The 17,100-nt window shown below is 43.0% G+C and overlaps 1 protein-coding gene across 6 annotated transcripts in view; it reads left to right on the top strand.

Annotated features, from left to right (window-relative positions):
- Positions 1–106: 106 nt before the first annotated feature.
- Positions 107–17,100, top strand: part of KANSL1L (KAT8 regulatory NSL complex subunit 1 like) — a 67,619-nt gene continuing 50,625 nt past the window's right edge. For 5 of the 6 annotated variants that reach the window (XR_010373061.1, XR_010373063.1, XR_010373060.1 and 2 more), the window contains exons 1-2: positions 107–324; positions 6,991–8,007. Coding sequence is in view for 2 of the 6 variants with exons in the window: in XM_064452087.1 (XP_064308157.1) it covers positions 122–324; positions 6,991–8,007 (1,220 nt within the window). In the remaining 4 variants the exon portion in view is untranslated. Of the gene's footprint in view, positions 325–6,889; positions 8,008–17,100 lie in introns of all 6 variants that reach the window. The other variant, XR_010373062.1, reaches the window with a different exon arrangement.

The raw sequence follows: 17,100 nt of genomic DNA, 5'->3' as shown, positions 1-17,100 counted from the left end.
TTCTGCCTTCACCTCCCTCCTCAGGGCAACGACCCCCCTCAGCACACCGGCGGGGAGAAAGGACGCACCCCGCGGGGGCGCGCGCGGCAGGCGGGCCGTCCCCGCCTCAAGCGCCTCGCCAATGGCGGGCGGCCGCGCTCCTCCCCGGGGCGGGGCGGCTGCCGAGGTCCCGCCCCTCCCCGCCCCGCCCGCCGAGCTGCGCTTTAGCTGGGCGCGGACTGTTCAACAGCGGCAGTGGGAGTCGCGCCGGGCGCCGAGCTGCGCTGCGCAGTGCCGCGCGGGCTGGAGGCGGCAGCGCCGCTGTGGAGAAGCCGGCGGGCGAAGGCAAGCGCGGGGCTCGGCAGGGTGGCCGGGGGCGGGCGGCGGGGAGCGCCGCACTGAGGCGCGGCGGTGTGTGTGGGGGGGGAAGCGGGGCCGGGCGGCGGTTGGTTCCCGCGGCGGGAGCGGCGGTGGTACCGCCGGGCCCTGGCGCGCATGCGCGAGGAGGAGACTGGTGTGGGGGCGGGGCGGGGGGGGCTAACGGTCTGGGCGGGGCGCGGGGCGCGGGGCGGGGGCGCGGCGGGCAGGGCCTCCTCCCTCCCCCGCCGCTGTTCCCGCTTCCACCGGGTCCCCGTGCAGTTCCCGTGGGGCTCCTGGCCTCCGGATCCGCCAGGCCCGGGGGCGCGGGGTGCGTGCGGTGGTGCCTCCCAGCAGGGCGGCGGGGTCGGTGCCCGGTGTTGTGCTGCTGCTGCTGCTTTTCATGTCTGGGCCAGTAGATGGGTGAAAAGCTTTAGCCTGCACCTCCATCTTTTTATATATATTCTTCTAACTCCTGGGTTAAAACTTCCCTCTGATAATCAAGCGGAACAGATTGCCACAGATTCCTTTGCCTTCGAGTGACCCTGACCAGCTTGGCTTCCCAGGCTACAGACCACTTACTCATAAACCTGAATACTTTAGATAAGTAGATAGCAAAGCTCTGGGCAGCAGCTCGGGTCCAGGTGCATCCCTCAGCCTCCGTTAAGATTTCCTCTGTGGTCTTGAGCAAGTCTTTTAATCCACCTTGTGCATCAGCTCCCAGGTTGCAAAATGCTGAAGCGTTTCCCAAAATAAAACGTAGCACTAACTGAGGTATTCGATACTCCTCAGCTACGAGGAGCAAAGTAACCAGTTTTTTTAAAAAATCGAAATTAATAAAGTCAGCTTTTCAACAAAGGGTAGATATTTTCTTTTTGTGCTTAATTTTGTAAAAACGAAATATTAAAAATTAAATGGGATAAAGCATGTTTATAATGCTGGTAGGTCTACCGACTCAGAAAGCTAGTCTGTGTGCCTTAGGGCTCTCCTTCCCTATTGGTCCACATTGTGAAATCTTGTAAATGTTTTGGGGAGTTTAAATTCCAGTCATCTTAATTAGTGCCTAAGAGTTGAATGAGTCTTGTTTAAGACCAGGTTTTATGGCCCTCTCTTCAAAGACTGAAATTCAAAAGGATAACTGAAATGTTGGTATGGACCATACAATGAATCTAAAAGTATTACAGATATCCATATTAGAGGCATATGTACAACCTACTTACAGAGGCACCTGTCACATACTACAAAAAGTGTTTAAGTTTAGCGTATGTTAAAAATTACTTCCGGTGTTATGTTACAAATACATGATATTATAGGCTGAAGAAGAATTAGTTGGTTGCAGGGTAATAAACTTGGAAATAATATATGATTCTCTGTTCAGAAGCAGTTATGAACAAGGAGAAAAATAACCCTCTTCAGAGATTTTAATGAGTCATGGATTTTATCATAAATGAATACTAATGAGTTCCACTTGAAGTATGTCCTTTTTGATGTTCTTTATGATTAAAACTGTTTGGGTGGTCTGTCTTCAACTGAGTTCTCTTACTGTTCAAAAAGAGATCCTTTTTAGGGGGGTGTGTGTGTTTTGTTGGTGGTTTGTTTTTTTTCCAAAGAGGCAGAATTTGTGCTTATATTTTCTGGGGCGTGCAAAACACTGGAGTTTGCAGTTTTATCTATATAGCACTGCTGCGCAGTGAGTGCTGCTGAAAGCTGAGACTCCCCACATAATCCTGTTTGAGGTTTACGTTTTTTTTTTTTCAGATCTATTAATAGAACAAAATACTAAAATGCTTAAATACTCATCATGAGTAACTGGGCTGCTTTTGAACTGAAAACAAAAGTTGCCTACTGGGATGATTTTTTTTCTTAAAGGCTAGTCCCAGGTGTGTTACATATGGACTTCCTTCCTTTTTCTTTCATACTCCTAACCAGGACATACCCAGTGGGACCAATCTCTCTCTTGCAGTCATTGCTGCAAACTATTCTGTGAGAAAATGCATATTATGCTGTTGAGCTGTTCTCTCTATTCTTAGAAATTATGATGATCCTGGAAGCTTTGAGAAAACTGGGAGAGGTGGGTAAAGTACACCCAAGTGGATGTGTCCTACCAAGCCGGCCAAAGTCAGCTCCTGCAGGCTCAACTTGGCGGTGGGTCTCGGTCCTGGCAGTGCAGCTCAGGCGGTGCCGCGGTAGTGCCTGTCTGCCAGAGCACCGCTTTATTTTTGTCCAGCGATTATCAGGAAGGCTGTCCAAGAGGAGCTAGGGATTATGGGGCAAACAACACAAAGCTGTAGGAAACCAGGTTTTGTCAGTTGTGTTGTAGGCAGATCAAGCTTGCTCGTGTAGCTGCCGTCTTTTCTGCAGGTTTTCTCTAAGAGGCCTTAAAGCAGCTCCTGTCAGTTTGGGTTTTGAGCATTCTTGCTGAGCTTAATTTTGGGTGTTTCACCAGATGCTGTCTGCTGCCAGTGACTTTGCTTTGCTTTTGAAATGCCTTCTAGACAAGGAATAAACATTGGAAGTTCACTTATCTGAAACACTGTTAATCTGTGAATAAACTGGAAACAGCTGTATTAATTGGAAATGTTACTTGTAGGGCCCTGAATTTGAAAGCAACAGAAAATAGTAAACGTAAAAGTCTTCTCTTGGTCTCCAGGAATCTCATCATTAACAAGAAAGTTTCAGGTGACTCAATTTACAAGGAGATAAGGCTGGTACACAGGAGCCTTACAAACCCTCATGCAAATAGAGTTTTATTGTCATTGAAAACGAAAAGATCACAAAGAAAAACCCACTAAAAGACAAAACAATCCTCCCCCAAGCAAAAATCCCCCAAAACATTGTCCGAAGTGTAACAAAAGTGATAGTGTTATGCAAGGCTGGGAAGAGTCATAAAGTGAAAGGACTGTAAACAAAAGCTGGGAAGGGGATGCCACCCTGTGGGCTGGCAGGTTTGTGGTTGGGTTTTGTTGTGTTTATTTTAATAGGGTGCTTCTGATTACCAACATGAAGGCGGTAGTTCAGGATTTAGACAAGTTCCATGAGTAAGCCTGGTAGGGAAGGGTATAACGCAGAAATGTTGAGTGAGGACTAAGAAATAAGTAGAGGTAGCGGGAGGAGAGGAGCTGTAGAGGTGCAGGGTCATGGGGCGATGAGGGACCCATCGCTGCAGTGAGAGAAGGAAGCAGGGTGCAGGTCAGGGGAACACTTGGGCTGTGGTGAACTGCTCATGTCCCAGCAATGTCCTCCTGGGTAATGAAGGTATTGGGAGGATAAGCACAAATTCACTTTAAACATCAGTTGCTGTACTGTGCATGTCTGGTACTCGTTTCTTCCCTTCCCTGATACTTATTTTACGTCAGCTTTTCTTTTTACAATACTTTTTAGTTTTTCAAGTGGAGTGTGTATTCGGCAGATGAAAAGCAAACTGTTTGCCAGTTTAGTAGCATTTCAGCTGTTCTTGAAGTTTCAAAATCAGTAGTACACAATGGAAAAAATCCTTGAAATGGTTTACCTATGACAAAAAAGCTTTTCTCAGAATGAAAATACAGGCTCTTCCTGAATACCATGTTGCAGTACTTGTCTGCCCTCCCTCCCTCTGCACTATTTTTTTTCCTCCAGAGAAGATAATAGATTTGGCTGTAGAAACTCACTTCCAATAAGGGTGAAGTTATTTTTGCTGCTTTCTCCCAAAATGAAACAAAATGTGTGAAAAAGAAAATTGTACAATTCTTGTTGAGCCAAGTACTTGTACTAAAATTTGGTTTTAATTTTTTTGCAGCTGATACTTTGGCTCATATACCAATGACTTTTGGGGGTGGTGTGGTGGTGTGTGTGTATGTGTGACCTTCTTGGAGAAATGCTAAGGACTGGAGACTGGGACAGTTCCAGCTTTATAAGTCTTTTTCATGTCACTGAAATGAGAGGAACACACCTGAAGTGTCTCACATGACTGTCTTCAGGGCAGAAACATTGTGTGAAGTTTGCAGGTTGCTGGGTAAGGGGTTAACCGAGCGATTTCTCTCTCCAAAAGCATTTTATTTATTTTTTCAGCTGTATTGAAATTTAAGCATCTTCTGTCAGGAACTCCTAATTAGTTAATGGCTTGTTAGTGCTTTTTAGTTTGATGTTTGTGGTTCAATTTGAGGGTACTTTGGTTTCTTCCCATCTTTCCCCTAAAAGGGGGGGGGAAGCCTCCCAAACTCAAAAACCCCCTTAAAATAATTTTCTAATGGTATTCATTGCAGTGTAGGAAATTTGAAACTGTACCAGAAGGATATGTAGTATTTGAGGGAATATGGTCAAGTTGGAACAGTTATAAACTCATTGCCCAGTATATGTACGTATCAGGCTGATGGTGGTGTTCTGAGGGAGCTTCTTGGAGTTCCCAGGGACAGATCTAACATGAGGAGTCCCTTGAGTTCGTAGTAACCCCACGGACAAAGCGTGGGCTTCAGTTTTCTCCCCTTCATATTTTAGCCACGCTAAATCACTTTGACTTACTATAGTTATTTGCCATATGCTGAGGGGGGGGAAGGCATAGGTGTCTGAATCTGTACTGCTTTAGATTTAAAAATTCTTGTGCCTGCTATCTCTTACAAGAGTGGAAAGTCGGAAAGCCACCAGTCAGCCAGATGCTGAGTCACCAGAGCTTTGGCGATCTGGGGGTCCAACTCACAACAGTGCATTTCCCTGTCCAGTCCTAGTAACGGGGCTCTTACTGAATGGCTGTCCACTGTGGAGGACTTTGTGCTGAATTCCTCTGTAGTCTGAAGTTATTGGCTTGCTGATAAAGGTTAAAATCCTGGGGATTTTAGTAGCATTGTTTAGGATTAGCATTAGGACCATCAAACCTGGTCCCTCTGATGCTGGTTAGGTGGTAGTACGGAGGTGAAAACCTTGCGGTTGAAGTATACGTGGAACAATGAATAAAGCATACGGAGGGTGTTAAGGCAGTACTGTAGCATGTGGCTCTTGATGTTTTATTTTGTGTTTTAAGGGTTAGGAGAAAGTATCCAGACTGGTACTTCTCAGATCCTTAGGTTTCCACATCTCCCTTTAACATTTGCACCTTCGGCATAAAACTTGTAGTTATAAAGGAGCTAAGGCTTCAGACAGGGAGTTTGCTTTTCTTAAGATCCGTACATGGCAGTCTCAGAGTCATTGACCCCTTATGGGATTTGTGCATTGAAAATTGCTGAGCTAGGCAGTTGCTGTGGAGATCAAAGAAACTGAAGACATTAAAAGGAGGGCAATGGAAATGCTGCTCAACTAGTACACCGGTTAAACAGAGAATTTACTGTGGAATTACTGTGCTACGCTCACTGTTCTTCCTACTCTCTTACTGTTTCTGGTTTTGTCTCTAGCTTCTTAACAAAGAACTGACAGTAGCTTATCTTTCAGGCTTCTGCAGGCCATGTTCAATTAAATCTTTCATTGGGTTTATTTAACCATCTCCTAAACAAAGCTGAAAGTACAGTGTAAGGCAGTGATTCCTGCCCTGTAGGCTGTGGCATAGGTAGAGTATGATATGGCATAGCTGCTGACAAGAAGTGGTGAAGGTTGACACTGGTCTTTTGATCCCAAAGCTTGGGAACCCTTCGTCAAAGTTATGGCAAGCCACAGGCAAAAGGGTTTGTAAAGGAAAACTGCGTTTACTCACAGAGAATATTATGTTCGTATTATACAGGTGGTGCCTGGTGAATAAAGAACAACTGGATACAAAGGCACAGGAAAGATTTTTTTAGGAAACATTTAGATTTTTTAGAACTTAAAGTTCTCTGTTTCTAAAGCATTAGCCTTGATGAGTGGTTTCTACAGTGCATTTGTGAGACTATATAATAAAGTAACTAATCAAATGCTCACTTCATATAGATTTACATTAAATATATTTCTCCCAATAGTGCATCTCAGTTTATTTCAGTGTTTCATCATGTGTAGGTGTTCTGCTTTGCTGAACTTGTAGTGGGTAGCTGCATGGCTCCCAGTTCTGTGATACTGTTGATGTTGACTCATTTAACCATAAAAGAATTACTTGAAGGAAACCCAAATGCAACTCAGAGTAGCTTATATCCAGAGCAGATTAAGATGAAATCCAGGCAGAGTTTTGGGGTGGGAATGCGTAGATGTGTGTCTCTGTGTGTGTGCGTATACGTATACATACACTCGCACACGTATTTTAAAATTTATCCTTCCAGTCACGTGGCTTATGGTCACGTTTCTCAGTTTGGGCAAGGTTAGATGACAGTCTTGAACTTTGTGAGCCTTATTTCTCAGACTGGTAGGATCAGAAATGCAGTGAGGTATGAACACTTACTCCCCTGAGAGGTAAAGGCTTTAATTGCACATGGAACAACCTCTGAATGAAATAAAGAACAGAGAGTGTTCTTGTTTGACTTGGGAGGGACCATAGTCTATCAGTGTTCTTTAGATAATATCATTTTTTATGGAATCTTTGAATAATGTTGAAATGTTGGAAGAACAAAATATCTGACAAGAGTTGTTTGTTTGTACTGTGTCATAAAAATGAGAAAATTTACATGGCCCATGTTATTTTCAGGTTTGCTGTAAACTACCTACCGTAGCTATAATGACACCAGCCCTCAGAGAGGCAGCAACAAAAGGTCATGGTATCCACTTGTCACCTTCTTTGTCCTCTAGAGCTATGGAGTCTGATACAGCTTTGTGCATGGAAAATTCCAGAGCAGTGGAAGAGAAGATAAAAGAGGACTCCATCGCACAGATTACTTGCTCAGTCCTGGGGTTCCCCACTGCTGAGCCCAGCCTCAGGAATGATATCTTCAGTGTGCAGCATTTTGGTTCTCCACCATCCTCCAAGTGCTATCAGTCTGTCTTGTTAATGAGTACAAATTCTGCGTTTAACAACAAAACCGGTAAGCAAATGAAAGCAACAGAGCCGCACTGCTCCATGATGAGAAATTCATTACATAATGGTGCTGACACATCATTTGGTCAGATTAGTCATTCAGAACCTGAGGAACAGGTCAAAGGGGAAACATTTTCAGAGACCACATCTCCGAATTTGGTGGAAACACAGCCACTTTCGGATTCAAATGTAACTGAATCCAATAACGCAGAAGAAATGCAGCTTTTAAATGCTAAATGGTACAAGAAGAATGGTTTTTTGGGTAGGGCTTTGGAAGTCTGCGCTGAAACAATAAAAGGGGATTTATTACACCAAATTCTTCACGGGCCTTCTGAAGGGATTTTGAGCTGCACCCCGGAGGAGGTGTATGCTCGCTTACTCCAGTGTGTCACTAAGCAACAAATGGAAATCAGTCGTGCCAAAAGAACTCAGAAACGTTTACAAATGCTCCTGGCAAAGCATGTTATCAAACACTGTGATCAGCAGCTGAAATGCTTTGTGAAACATAAGTTACAAAGGATGAAGGTTTTCCATGAGCCAACCAGATTTTTGAGCAGTAGCTCCCTCAGGTGCACTGAAGGTTGGCTAGAAAACAACGCAACTACTTTGGAGAGTAGTTCGAGTACAGACGTACAGAATGGAGTTAGCATTGCACCAGGTGAAATCCGGGGGTTTGCACTTTCTACTGGAGGGCTGCTGTCTCGCGTGGAGAAGGATCTGGACTCTGATGCAACATGTAGCAGCTCAGATGAAGATGGTGAGGAACAGACTGTAAGAACAACTGTGGAAGCGTAAGTGTTAAATTCCTGCTAGATTCATGTGCTTCATGATTATAAATCAAGATGGAAGGGTCTAAACCTGCAGATTCCTTCTTGTGTGCGTAACCTCACTCAATAGGTAGTCCTGAAATCAGCAGGACTGCCTGTGTGAGCTAGGTTTGGCAGGGGCCAGGCAGAAAGTAAGAACTTCTGACAGCATTAAGGAACAGTTGCTTTACTAGACTGTAGAGAGCTAGATTTTGTACTGCAGTCTATCAGTTTGCATTACATTAGTACTGTTAGTTATTCAATACTCAGATGGTGCTGTAAGTCAAATAATGATAGTAGCACTGTAAATTATATTTTTGGCCCGTATGAAAATAATTTTAATTTTGTTCTGGAGTTATTAAGAGTTAGTCAGTGTTAGTATCTTGAAATCCACTACGATGTGCTAAAGAGTAAAAATTATCATCTGATGCAGGTGTGAAGCCATACAGTATTTGGGGGTTTTATATTGAAAAATTTTGGTTCTTTGAATTTTAAAAATGTTAAATTACTTACTGAAGTTGTTCTGCTATTGTGAATGAAGATAGCAGTGGTGGTTTTATTGTTGCTGGTATCTTTTTCAAGAAGAACCAGGGGGAAGTTAATATAATTAATTAATACTGTGGAACTGACAGGGATCCTGTCAGTACAAATTATTGTAGCTTTGGAAATCAATGGTGGGTGAGAGAAGTAGATAGTAAAATTGGTCCCCAATGGTGGTACAGCCTCTTTTTTCTTTTGTTTGTTGGTTGTTTTTTTTTCCCTCCTACCTTGCTACACTATTAACACAATCTTTTTGGTCAAAAAATTTTAGAAAACAGTGAAAAGACAGCTGCTTTCCCCTTCTTACAGCTGGAGAGAACAGAGTATATCTTAAGGTCTGTTAGGATGTAACCTAACACACCGAATAGAGCTTCACACAAACACAGCAGATTGGTAGGATCTTCATGGCACCTACATTTCTAGCACTTGAAGTCAGAACGGGTTTTGTGTTTCCTGGTCTCTTCTTATGCTCTCTCCTGTTAGGGAGCGTCTAGAAAGCATTGAGTGACACTGGTGTTTGAGGAAAAATAGGTTTTAAAATATTTATTTCTTTGTCTGTTTTTTGAAAAGCATAATGTTCAAAAGAAATCAAGTAAGCTTCATATTAAATTGGAAAAGAGCTGTGCCCTTTTACATGCTTATAGGTTCAGTTAGGGAGCCTTCAATTATAGCATGGTTGTGACAAATCGCTGCTGTGTTTTGTTAAGCTCTGCAGGCCTGGAAAACAGAGAGGAGAAAAAAGTATGAAGTAAAAACTGCTTTTCATTTCCTTTTGTGTATTGTCAGAATGGTAAATTCTGTACTAAAGCCCAACTAAAGCATAATGACTTGCTAACTAAGTTAGGGTCACCTTAAATATTTGAGTTTGCAAAAGAATTATATTCCTTTTGAAATATATTAATGAAAAAACAGCATTTTTGGCCCTTCCCAGTGTGGGAGAATCTGCATTCTTTTCCTAGCTGATATGTTTGAACTTCTGAGTAATAGCTCTGCCTCTAGGATTCTTATCTTGTGATTACATGAACTGAAAAAGAAAAACTGATGAGAAACTCTTGATTCTCGAAGGGTAGCAGATAATGTAATACTTGGACCGAAGTTCTGTGCAAGGGTTTTCTTTTTTTCTTCTTGCCAGGGACAGTTGAGTTTCTAACTCTGCCTGCCCGTCCTTTACCTTTATTTCTTCGTACCGCTTTTGAATTCCTTAAGTTATCTTTTCACTTAAGGCTTATTCAGTTTGTTTTGTTGCACTGATGAAAAAATCCACAGAGAATGAAGTACAAAGACACCACCTTTGGCTCAGGAAATCCCCAAGCTGCTGTTGTTGGCAGCTGAAGGAGTGTTCTGGGGAAGCACTGCTCCCTCCATGCCTGCCCTGTTATAAGACTGTTACCTTGGCCACTGCAGGAGACAGGAAACTGGGTAGATCATCTCTACTCTGACTCAGAGCAACCCTTTATTTGTGGGTTGGTTTTTTTCCCCTCCCTTTTTTATGTTCTTGCTCTTAACAGCAGACAAGCAGCAGCAGTGATGAGGTTAGCAATGTGCATTAGTAAGGCCTTGCTGCATTGACAGTGCAAGGATCGCTGGTGTTTGAACTGTGCTGCTGGGCCAGTAAGCTCAGAGTTAAAAGTACTACCTAATTTAAGCAGAAAAACTCCTGCCTGTGTGCACAGGCTGAGGCAATGCTTGAATTAACATCGCAGTGAGGACAGGCTGTCTCTTATTTGAATTTATCATTATCTTCAGCTTGGAATGGTTTTCTTCATTTCTCCAACTTTACTGAGATTTGTCTTTCTGACTAAAAGGCTGCACTTTTTCTTCTAGGTGATAAAGGTAAATCAGTTATTCACCCATGCAGCTGCTGAGATTTGCTGTTTCCTGAGCTTTACCACTTTAAGGCTCTTTGGATTGCCTTTAATCTGGACAAAAGAAACAAACAAAGTTAACATCCATTTTTATGTCTGCTAAGTGGATTTACATTCTTTGAAATGCCTTTCTCTCCTAGGGAATTGGCTCTTAGTGCTTTCCAGAAATAATATGGTCATGTGGGTGAGAGGATACTCGTCTCTTTGCCTGTGACTTATTTTTCATAGTGAAGACTTCTACTGACCTGGAAAGACTCTTCCTCTGTGATATACTTCACAATACTTAACTGTCGATGTTAAAAGGCTCTATTAATGCAGTGATGAATGGGAAAAATGTTTTGGTTTTGCCTGTAACACAATATACTGATTGCATTTAACTTGAGGGTGTAATCGTGCTGGTGGCTGGTCATTGTCCTGACTGCGGTGCTTTTACCCTTTTTGGGCGGGGTGGAGGAGTTGTCAATCCAATGTGCAAGGGGGCAGGAACCTGCAGTTGCTGTGTTTAGCTGAGAACAGTGTTTCCCATCAGGAGGGAGAAGTTGATTCCTGCTCCGATTCTTCATGGTAGGAAAAAACCTGAAGCTATTTTTAGCATTTTGAACCTGTTCATTCTCATTATCCTGAAAAGAGTTTTGCCCAATGAGTGTTGACATAAGCTCTTCTGAGCTGTATCTCAATGCTTTGTGTCTCAAGTAAGATTGTCTTTATCCGTCTATTTCAATACCTTTGTTGTTTAGTTGCAAATAGCTGTTATAAGATATTAGACCATTGTTCAGCCCTTGTGCGTTACACAGGTGCTGTCCTTAAGACAAGAAAGATCCTTGGTCTGCTGGTGAAGGCAGTTCTAGTTGACAATTCACAGTACTTACTGAACTTCCCTAGTTCATAGAGTAATTGGAAGGCCTCATCCCATTTCCAGATCTTAATCAAAACACATTCAGTCCTTGAGTATTTGCTAAAAAGCAATGTGAAAAACCAGTTGGCTCTTCTCAGGAATTTTGTTGTTTTGCTGCTAGTGTCAGGTCATGAATATCTTTAACCTGTCAGTTTTTATGGAAGGTTTCTTAGGCAAAGCATCAAATCTCCATCAGTAATTTGTAGTGTATTCTAGTACTGTTCCAGCCTTTGAGTGTAGGAAATTCCCAAGACACTACACAGGGGATATGGCAGTACTTCTCTCTGGTTTCTCAAAGGCAGATGTTAGGTGCTGTTCACTAGCTCCCTGTTAGGCATTAGCAACCAAAGTGAATGAAGGGCCTGAGAAGGACATCACAAAGCTAAGCACAAATAATTCCTTCAGGAATTCACAGCTGACATCAACCACTTGAAATGGAACATAGAGAGTGTTTCACCATCTGAATTTACTTGAACTTGTTGATCACCTTTGTGGTTCATGAAGATGGGAGATTATCCACAGAAATGGTCACCGATTTCAAACAAGGTGATTTGGAGAAGGATGTGAACTTGAAGTTTTTTCAACACCACAGCTCTGCTCTGGGAGCTATGTATGGTATCCTTACAGCTGAACTCTACATCCTTCTCCATGTATTTTTTGTGTGTACCTGATGTGGTTAGAAGTTATGATTGTTTACAGTGTACCACAAGGGACCTGGACAGGCTGGATCATTGGGCCGGAGCCAACAGTATGAGATTCAACAAGGCCAAGTGCCGGGCCCTGCACTTGGGTCACAACAACCCCATGCAACGCTACAGGCTTGGGGAGGAGTGGCTGGAGAGCTGCCTGGAGGAAAAGGACCTGGGGGAGTTGGTTGACAGCCACTAGAACATGAGCCAGGAGTGTGCACAGGTGGCCAAGAAGGCCAACAGCATCCTGGCTTGTGTCAGGAATAGTGTGGCCAGCAGGAGCAGGGAGGTGATTGTGCCCCTGTACTTGGCACTGGTGAGGCCACACCTCAAATGCTGTGTTCAGTTTTGGGCCCCTCACTACAAGAAGGACACTGAGGTGCTGGAGCGTGTCCAGAGGCGGGCAATGAAGCTGGTGAAGGGTCTAGACAACAAGTCTTATGAGGAGCAGCTGAGGGAGCTGGGGTTGTTTAGTCTGGAGAAGAGGAGGCTGAGGGGAGACCTTATCACTCTCTACAACTACCTGAAAGGAGGTTGTAGTGAGGCGGTGCTCGGTCTCTTCTCCCTAGTAACAAGCGATAGGACGAGAGGAAATGGCCTCAAGCTGCGCCAGGGGAAGTTTAGGTTGGATATTAGGAAAAATTTCTTCACCGAAAGGGTTGTCAAACATTGGAACAGGCTGCCCAGGGAGGTGGTGGAGTCTCCATCCCTGGAGGTATTTAAAAGAAGGGTGGATGTGGTGCTTGAGGATATGGTTTAGTGGTGGACTTGGCAGTGATAGGTTAGCGGTTGGACTCGATGATATTAAGGGTCTTTTCCAACCTTAAAAATTCTATGATTCTATGAAATCTGGTGCTGAAGTGGTTATTTGGGAAACCTTTAAAAGTTGCAGGGTACAGAGTTTTTTAATTCTACATGCACTATGTGAATGATCTTCCAGAATCAAAAGATACATCGCTGGGGTTCTTCAAAGGCACAGCGGCTCATTCCATCTAATAGTAATGCATCTGCCTAATTGATTATAGGGAAAAGCTGCTTACAATAGATTTTTCTGCAAAATAAGTAGCTCTGTCTGCTCGTGAAAAGTCCTGGGCCCTGTTTCCCCGATCCTCCTTCCCCCATCTAAATACAGTCCTTTTGCATCATTTGGTGGGATTTTTTCCTTCTGAAATATTTTCATGCTTTTCCTATGATTTTTGAAAGACATGTTTTACTGATTATCCTCCAGCAACCTCAAGCCTGACGAAGAAGCACTGTTGTATTTTTCCATGCCCACAGGGTTTATTGTGCCTGGAAACTTTTACAATGAATGTGCAGAGATAGGAAATAGTTCTCTTTTTTTTTTCCTCCTCTTCCCCCCCCCCCCCTTAGATTGCTAGTTGGAAAGAGGGAGGATAGGAAGTCTGCTTTTACAACAAATACTTGGTAGGGAAGGGAGCAGTAAGGCAGAGAGAAGACAGGAAGGAAGAAAATATTATTACTAGTATCTCCAGATCTAATCTGTTTGTTCTAGATTATTTTCCATTTTTCCTAGCATTTTCTCTCATGGCTAATTGAGCAACATCAATGCAGTCCTGCAGGCCTCAGTAAAGAAGGCACTGCTTGAGGGCTGGGGTTTATTGCATGTCTTTGAGCCACATTATAAGGGGAAGCTGTTTATTTTTGCAAGATTGGGACCTTCCTAATTTTCCACTCTGAGCTGTAATTTTACTTCATACCTGATATCAGAACTGAATTCTGGTTTTGGGAAGGGGAGGAAGAGAGTCTGCCAGGACTAAATACTGCTTTCCATTTTTCTTAAGCACAAAATGCCAATTGTTTCCAGTTTTTAAGACCTTTTTAGATTACAAGTCTGTGAAATGTCTTATTTGCATAGAAGATTAATGTGAGGGCTTTGGAATAAGTCTAAATTCATAGGTGCTAATAATATGCTGTTTTCAAAATGTTTTATACATTGCTTTTTCATGAATTCCATTCTCAATTCTTGGCCCTTGTCACTAGGATGTGGGAGGAGAATTGTTACCAGGGAATGAAAGAAAAGCTAGGTTTTGTATTACCTTCTGTTTTCACTCTAGGATACATGCATTATTTCAGAATATATTCAACCTAACTTGGCTGGATTTCCATAAGATGGATTTACAACTTCTTTAGCGTCCCACATGCATCTACTGTTTTTCTTGTAGAGATCTGATGTACAGCAATAATAACTTGCTTTTGAGCAAGACTTTCTTTACAGTACCAGAGTAATGTTCTTGTGAGTGAGAATCCTGATTTCTAACCTGTAATTAATATTTTTGCAGTTGCTGAAAGCACACTGAAAGGTTTTAATGAAAGGCAGAAAGTTTGACAAGTTGTAACATGCAAGGGAATCTTGGAGCCGGGAATGTCAACGCTTTTGAGTTGGATAGGTGTTGAATGCATATTAAATAAAAACTTGGCATTAGTCTTCTGAATGACAGCTTAATACACACTGAACGTAGTATAGTAGAATAGAACAGCTAATAATCAGACACATGTGTATACACGATAACTGTGCATGCTTAATTAAATGGTAGATCAAGAAGAGTTTGGTGCTTGATGCCAACTACTGATTAGTTTTATGGCTAGCTTTTTTTCTTGTGCTAAGCTGTGAAATGTGTTTGTTTTAACTAAAAGATTTGTTTACTAACAACAATGAACCATCTTTATAACATCTTGTGAAGTGAGGGCAGCATTATTTCATTTTATAGATAACATTGATTTAATAAGAATCTACTTCAAAGGGATATATCCAGTGCCTTTGAAAATCAGCATACGTGGCCCCCTGATACAGGAAATTATTTAAATGCTTTCCTTTTCACATGAAATAAAAAGTGTGCATAAAGACTTCCCCAAATGGGAATGCTCTCCTGTAACAGGGTTTCATTCATACTGCTAAATATGGGTTAGGAATGTAACTTTAGATGTTGGATTTAAATATATTGACCTGTGCTCTTTTTTATTGAAACTGAAATAGCTGTAAATGATTTCGTTTTCATCCAAACATTTTACCTAGCTGTTGTGGGTGAGAAAAAGTTTTCTGTGAGGGAATTGAAATAAATTTAATTTCCAGTTAGCAAGCTTTTAATTACTGCTTCTGGTATTGAAAACAAACCTGAACACGCATGTTTGAATATATGTGCGTTATGAACTCCCCTTCCTCCCAGTCCATGGGGGTGGACCTGTCAGCAATAATACTCGGTGAAACTTCACCCCAAGCTCGTACAAAACCCCAAATCAAGCAGGTTGCAACTGTTCAAACCTACGTTTACTGCGCTTTCCACCCCTTGCCCATGCAGGCTGGACTGTAGGGTTTAACCTCGTAACACACTCCATCCCCGCCCTGCAAAGCAGAGAGCCACATACTATGTGGTTACTCCTCTATTACTTAATCATAGCATGCTTACAGCAACTGCGGAGGGCCCAAAGGACTCCGCTTCTGATGTGCCAGGGTTTCCTGCATCCCCGGGGCAGGTGCCAGCATCCCAGCCGGGGCACCTCTCAGGCTGGTTTCTGGCTGCGCTGCTAGGGGCTCGCCCCCAGCGAGGGGTTCAGGCTTAGCACAGCCCCTCTGCACCTTCCTTTGGGTCCTGCCAGTGGGCTGGGTCCAGGCCTCAGGGCTTGTAACAGGACCTGTCCAAGCTCTGCCCAGCTGCCCTCCCACTTGGAGCAGCGCTCTGGGATCCTTCAAGCTCTCCTGTTAGCCCATTCCCCGCAGCACGCCCCACATCTGGTGTGTACACTGCTCACAGCACCTTACAGCAAGGCACATTCACTTTGGTGAGGCAAGGGGTGGCAGGAGGTGGAGGTCGAGGTCCGTGCATGGTGGTAACTTTGCTGGTACTCCTCAGTTCTTACCTGGCTGCTCTGACACGGGCTTCCCCACCAGCCATGGCTCCTTCTGTGTCTCCTCTCAGTCCCTGCCTGGGCAATCTTTCCCTGTTCTGCAGGGCTGCAGCCCCTCTGCTACCAAAAACCTGCTGATGATTCCCAGTGCATCTGGCGTGTAAGTTCTGGATCAACTGTTAGTTGTTTATCCAAAAAGTCTCAAAAAAGAATATGCTTCATATCCATTTTTACATTCAAATCTGATACTCTATGCAGCTAGAATGAAATTAGTTATAAGCTGGAGTTAGATGTTACACGAATACCATACCCATCTAATCCTTGTAAGAAAAGATGTACAAATTTTGAGATCAACTTCAGTGACTGGACAGCACTGATATGCTGCTTGTATGCTGTAAGAATGTTCCATTTGCACATATCTTTAAAGGAATATATTGTAAGCTCTATCTTATGCTGAGCATGGGATCCAGACATAGCACTACTTTCTTGATTTCTTTTTCAAGGGCAGTTGTGTAATACTTACAGAGAATTTCTAGGACTGTGTTCCTGGTGTTTTGTTGTTAGTCTATTGATGTTGTGCCATTTCAAAGACAAGAAAAGCAGCTTGTTTCCAGGCAGCCCTGGTGTTCCTGAAATTTCTTTCTTTGCATGTTAGCACTACCTGCTTTTCTTCTCCATGCTGGTCTGATCTACAGCGTGCTGAGGTTTAGTGGAAGAAGCTGGGGTGCTGGGGGAGCCAGTGGGATCTTAAAAATTCATTTTAGAATATTTTTAACAAAAGGCATTAGCAGATAAACATTTTGCAGTGTATTTTTTATTTTATTCGATGAGGAAATGGTGCTGGTTGTTTTACCTTTTGCAGGTTTTTACATCTTGGGCAGTTAATATTCTAACTGATCCCACCTCCACCAACCAATTTGGCCTTTTATTGCTATCATCACTAAAGCATTTTGTAAACAGAATTGAAAATTAAAAGCACCTACCCAGTTGTGAAGCCAGCCATTGGAAAGGTTAAGCACTGTAACAGACAACACTGCTTTAAGAAGCTGAATTTTTAACTTCTTTTGTTGAGCCCTAAATTGAGTTAAGAATTCAGTGCAAGCATAACAGTTCCGTTTCTAATATAAAACCTGTAGTAATGGTGTGATTCTTTGCAGCAACCCTGTTGCAGGCAAGTACTGGCTGTGGCAGCCAGTGGCAGTTTGGAAGATGTGATTTCTGAGAT

Source organism: Phalacrocorax carbo, chromosome 5, assembly GCF_963921805.1.
Source record: "Phalacrocorax carbo chromosome 5, bPhaCar2.1, whole genome shotgun sequence".
In the NCBI taxonomy this organism is placed as follows: Eukaryota; Metazoa; Chordata; class Aves; order Suliformes; family Phalacrocoracidae; genus Phalacrocorax; species Phalacrocorax carbo.
Note: the sequence above shows the minus strand (reverse complement) of the source record. Positions and strands in the feature narration are given on the sequence as shown.